Here is a 6,000-nt window from a genome sequence, read left to right on the forward strand (position 1 = left end):
TACACATGGGATGCATATCTGACATTTTTGTTTGACAAAAATTATGAGAAATATTAGCAAGTTCAACTTTTCCTATAGGCTTCCCCTGCAACTTTCATTATAATTGTTTCTTTAGAGACAAGGAGAGGTGAAGCCATTCATAGTTTTTTTAATCTTCATTATCCTGTATAGTAATACGATATAATGAATAAATTGCTTTCCTCCAAAGAGGAGAGGAAAAATGCAGCCAGTGCAGAAGTTTTGCCTATCAGCACTGTCACACTTCTGTAAAAATAGCCCCAAAGGTTGGGGGTAATCCAGGAGGACAAATTAAAAATAGACACATTTTATTAAATTCCCATAGGGTCACAAATTTACTTACACTACATGCAGAGATATCTGGGGTAGGGAGGAGGGAACGTACTTTATTTTATCTATAGTTAATTCTGAGCTTCCTGATCTACCCCACCCACAGAGGGTTGAGTAGGAAAGTAAGTAGATTCAATTCAATCCAGGGATTTTAGTCCGATGCAGTGCCAGAAACAGCTTTGACATAAATGCCCAGTCTCTCAGATTTTTCCACACCACTCCACTCTTCAAGATGGCAGCAGAGTGTGTAATAGGGAAATGGTGACTCCAGGACCACACAACCACCAAGCAAAGGATTTCCTATATGTCTTGGTCCTTGGAAATCCACGGGAATAAATACTGTCTGTGTGGTCTCAGGGGCTTGCGGCCTAAGTCCTAGGTCTCTTCTCTCTCACAGCGCAGTGCTCCCTCCCAACCCCCCATCCCTGGCTCGTCATCATTCTGGTGGCTTCTGAGGGCCTCTCTGAACCCTTTCAGGTTGCCTTCATCGGCTCCCTGGCTCCGGTGGTCTACTTCACAGACCCTCACCACCTTGTGAGATGTATAAGTCCTCTCCCTCCACATGCCTTGCCATAACGAAAAGTGACTACAGAATATTAAATTCCACTCCTCCCTCTGCTGAGTTCACAGTGCAGCTGCTAGGTTTACTTTGGTATGTCTGCCTCCCACACTGGGGATGGGGAAACCATGAGGTGAATTGTATCTTTTACCTCCCTTCCAAAACAGGGAGATTGGATTAGATGTTCCAAAAGTTCCTTCATCTCTGACAGACTATGATTCTAGTCTGCCTTCTCTATTTCTACTGAGACACCCTCAGGTCTGACTTTGGATAACAGTGAGGTCATCAGGTATCTAACTGTGCCCCTCATCACCCCAACATCACAGAACACCTCAAGGTGAAGTCAGCCTGAAGGGCTAGTCTGTAAATAAAGGGTGCCTTGTGAATCCAGGAACCAGGCCCATTATACCCATCTGTTTCATATTGGACTATTGCTGGGAACTTAAATGTCAGGTGTGAGGATGTCAACATCTGGTAGAGGCTTTGCAGTCTAGTTAAACCATACATCCTTAGGGTGCCTGGGTGGCTCAGTTAAGCATCTGCCTTTGGCTCGGATGGTGATCTCAGGGTCCTGGGATGGAGCCCTGCTCTGAGCTCTCTGCTCAGCAGGGAGTCTGCTTCTCCCTCTCCCTTTGCCCCTCCCCCTGCTCGTGCTCTCTTTCTCTCTCTCAAATAAATGAATAAAATCTCCATATATATACCCTTAGAGGCAAGCGCAGGAATTTCTCTTTCCTTTGCCAATTCACCAGTCAGACATGATCTTGGTGCCACTTAGAAAAACCAGTTCCTTCCTTTCCTCTAATGACAGGGACTTTCTTGAGCTCTCCCAATCTACACCCAGGATTCAAAAGACTGTGGCATGCAGACCTATATTTCTCTTCCCTCTCAGCACTCCTTCCTCTAGACTAGCCTCTATTCCTTCCTGTTCCACGGGGACTGATTGTAGAAAAGGAAGACTGTGTTCATAGGAAGGAAGGACATGTTTTGTTAGCAAATAATTCACTTTCTGAGCCTTTCCCCTCTGGGTCTGTGACTCTCAGAAGATGCTTTAAGGCTCCCTTTATCAAGCAGATACCCATCTGATCAAAAAATCTTGTGCAACAAAACGCAGGTCCTTGTTTACTTTAGATTTATTTAAGTTCTAGTCCAGAGAATTCTTATCCATTCATCCATGTATGAAATATTTTAAAATGTTAAGAGGACAATAAAACTTAAAGGTTTGTGTTTGATTAACAAAAGATAATGTTTGGGGTAGAAAGCACCTGTATTAGCTTGTAGGGCTGATGGAACAAAGTACCCCAGACTGGGTGGCTTAAACACTAGAAATTTATTTTCTCACTAGAGGCTGGAAGTCTGAGATTAAGGTGTCTGAGGCCATTGTCCTTGGCTTGTAAATGGCCATTGTCTCCCTGTTTTTCTCTCTCTCTCTTTTTCTTTCTTTCTTTTCTTTATTTATTTATTTATTTGAGAGAGAGAATGAGTGAGTGGAGGGAGGGAGAGGGGAAGAGAAAAACTTCAGTAGACTCCTTGCTGAGCTCTGAGCCTGATGTGTGGGGGGTTAAGCATAAGACCCTGAGATCATGACCTGAGCAGAAACCAAGAGTCAGACACTTAACGGGCTGAGCCACCCAGGCGCCCTTACCTGCTGCTTCATACAGCTGTCCCTCTGGGTATGTATGTATCTGGCATGTCTATGTCCTAATCTCCTCTTATGAGGATAGCAATCTTATTTTAAGGGCCACTCCACAGACTTGATTTTTAACTTAATTACCTCTAAAATGGCCCTATCTCCAAATAGAATCATGTTCTGAGGTCCTGGGGTTAGGGCTTCAGCATATGAATTTGGGGTGAACACAATTCAGTCCTTAACAGCACCCCAATATGGATGAGCCTGCAGAAAGAGGACAGCAGAACAAAGGCAGGAGGGGATTTTTTTTAAGAAAGGGAAGCAGAGAGGATGAGCTATGAGTGGAGATGATGGAGTTCATTGCACATAAGCTTGCAAATTTACCCAAACCCCCCGTCATGCTGACCTCGCAACCCGCACATGCCCCACCATCTCAATGACAGCCTCTTCCCCAGCCTCTGGTCTGCCTGCCACTCACCCTCCTTCCTGGAAGCGTGTGGCACACTGCCACAGATGGCACTTCACAGCAGTTTCCAGGGCAGGGCTCCCCAAGGGCAGGGGAGGGTCAATGAAAGGGGCCTGCTGCAAACCCCAAATCTCTTTGACATCATGCATTTTACTATTTTAAAATTCGTGTACCCTGATGATTCCAGTTCATAAGGTAGCAATGTTTATCAACATAAAGAAACAAAATGTAAATATTAAATCAATTAAAGTTAATAATTAATGCAAACAATGTTTAAATCACCTGTCATCAGGTAAAACTGTCTTTCTGGGAAGATGGCCAAGTTGATTCAGCGCCCTCATATACTTCCTGATACCTCCCCGCTTACACCCCTGGGTAACACACACAAGTTAAAGAGGCATCCTGTAGACATCCGTTATATTTAGGGGGAGGAAGGGAACGGAGGAGCCCGCAGCAGCTGCAGAGGAAGGGCAATGCCAGCCAGCCTTCTGGGGAGATAACAGCAGCTGCCTTTTCCTTCTCCCAGGCACACCCAGTTCACCACTTGGGACTCACTTTCACTGGTCCCTGGAAGGTGTTTAAGGACAATCTACACATCATCTGTTTTGGTGAATTGCCCTGGTAGACACGCTGACCTATGTTTGCTAATTCAGAACTAAACAATCCTTTCTTCAAATCATTTCTTTCCTTTACCCCTGTAATTTCCCAACTCATTCACTTGAGAAATTTATGTAAAGAATAGGTTTATGGGGGCACCTGGGTGGCTCAGTGGGTTAAAGCCTCTGCCTTCAGTTCGGGTCGTGATCCCAGGGTCCTGGGATTGAGCCCCACATCGGGCTCTCTGCTCCGCAGGGAGCCTGTTTCCTCCCCTCTCTCTCTCTGCCTGCCTCTCTGCCTACTTGTGATCTCTCTCTGTCAAATAAATAAAATCTTAAAAAAAAAAAAAAAAGAATAGGTTTATGGAAAGACACAGGTGAGTAAAAGCTAATTCTGAACATGACCTTTTGATGTTGGAAGTTTCATTGGTTTGCTCCTATACTGTAAACCTTTGGGCATCCATCATCTCCTAGTTCTTCCCCGGCAACAACGAGGTGGATGTCATGTCATATAAAATACAAGGTATAAAACAAAAAATAACCAAGGTGTTCTGATTAGATGGATCTACATGTTTTAGAAGAACTGGTTTTGATGTTCAGTGTCACTTTTCCTGTATCTGGGACTCCTGTCTTCCCAGGGACTGACCCTTCTCCTCCTCCCTTCCCCCACACTGTGGCATTGCTCCAAGTCTCACAGGAGCATATGAGCTAGACTAATTACCTCAACTCTTCAGACGTAAGATTGGAGAGCAATAAGAATAAGAAACAATTTTAATTTTTTAGAATGTAAAATCAAATTCTCCTTTAGGGAGGTTATTTTGATGAAAATAATAAATATCTTAAAATATTGAGTTCATAAACTTAATTACTTGAGAGTATTCCTCCAACAAAGAAAGGAAAGGAAAAAAAGAAAGAAACCCAGTACATCAATGTTTTTTAGATGGAATTCAATGATGTTTGGGTGTAAAAAGTTCAAGCTTTCCAGACTATTACATTATTCTCGCTTCATTTTATGAGAGCAATATTTTTATTTGTTTTCTTTTATCTAAACTGATCTTGCGGGGGGGGGGGGGAATGCCTGGGTGGCTCAGTCTGTTAAGCCTCTGCCTTCCATTCAGGTCATGATTGAATGAGCCCCACCTGTGCTCCCTGCTCAGAGGGGAGTCCTTTTCTCCCTCTCCCTCTACCACCCCTCCCTACCACTCCTGCGTGTGGGTGCACACACACTCTTTCTTCCTCTCAGTTAAATAAATAAAACCTTTAAACTGATCTTAGTTTGAAATAATGACTTTCTAATTTTATCTTATGCCTTTATAGACCATTGCCAAAACTCTCAAGATAGTGTGCGAGGTGTTATCATCTGACCATGACAGTGGACCTCCCCGGATCCCATTTAGCACCTTCCAGTTTCTCTACACATATATTGCTGAGGTGGACGGGGAGATCTCTGCCTCACATGTCAGCCGAATGCTGAACTACATTGAACAGGAAGTGTAAGTAAACTTTTACCCATCAGAGGGGAAAGAATACGGGGAAAACAAACCTAGCAGGCCATGATATAGCAAGATTGCTATATTATACTGCTCTGGGCACAGAGAAATGTAATGAAGAAAAAGAACTAAGGACCCAAAAGAGAAAGGGAAAGGCCAGGGAAGAACGGTGTAGGACAGTGATTCCGGTGATGAGTTGGAAATGGTAGTTCTCAGGCTGCCACCCGAAAATACCCAGTCACAAACTCAGGGGCAGGACCCAGATGTCTGCATCTTAGCAGGCCCTTCAGGTGACTGACTCACACTCAGGTTTTAGGTAGTAAGGTAAGATTGGGGGAGGAGGAGCAGGCTGCCAAGGTCAAAGAAAAAGACAGGCATTGAGGGCAGGATCCACAAAGAATTCATTTAGAAGGAGAGAGTTAATATACTGTCTCTCTTAAAACTGACTGTTCAACGAACTAACCCCAGATATATATTTTTCCCAAACAGAATTGGTCCTGATGGTTTAATCAAAGTCAATGACTTTACCCAAAACCCCAGGGTTCGGCTGGAGTAAAAGCACAGTTTTGGCCATTTTAAAGGAAGATAACAGAGTTGATTGTGCTTCAGAACGACTGAACCCCACGCACCACCGAATGTCAATTTTCTTGTACAACTGGTCCACACCAATAAACAATTAAGCAAACCTATGAACTCAAGAAATATGTGGAATTAAGATGTAAAATTGTTGGAGCAAAACACTTACATGAACAGAAGATGCGTATCCTTCCCACGTGGACACTGAGAATGGCTAACCAAGCAGGGTAGAAATTGTGTCTCAAGTCAAAGCCAGGCTGTCAAGATTTTCACAGGTAGCATGTTAACCAGACACAGTTTGGATGTTTTGTGATTATGAAGGATCTTCTATGTAGTCA

At 43.7% G+C, this 6,000-nt stretch overlaps 1 protein-coding gene across 4 annotated transcripts in view; it reads left to right on the forward strand.

Moving 5' to 3' along the window:
- LOC125083626 (ropporin-1) overlaps positions 1–5,779 on the forward strand; it is a 28,246-nt gene extending 22,467 nt beyond the window's left edge. For 3 of the 4 annotated variants that reach the window (XM_047700601.1, XM_047700547.1, XM_047700476.1), the window contains 2 exons: positions 4,914–5,089; positions 5,576–5,779. In XM_047700601.1, the coding sequence (XP_047556557.1) occupies positions 4,914–5,089; positions 5,576–5,642 (243 nt within the window). In that variant the 3' untranslated portion in view covers positions 5,643–5,779. Of the gene's footprint in view, positions 1–4,913; positions 5,094–5,575 lie in introns of all 4 variants that reach the window. The other variant, XM_047700688.1, reaches the window with a different exon arrangement.
- Positions 5,780–6,000: the final 221 nt, after the last annotated feature.

Source organism: Lutra lutra, chromosome 1 (genome assembly GCF_902655055.1).
Source record: "Lutra lutra chromosome 1, mLutLut1.2, whole genome shotgun sequence".
NCBI lineage: Eukaryota > Metazoa > Chordata > Mammalia > Carnivora > Mustelidae > Lutra > Lutra lutra.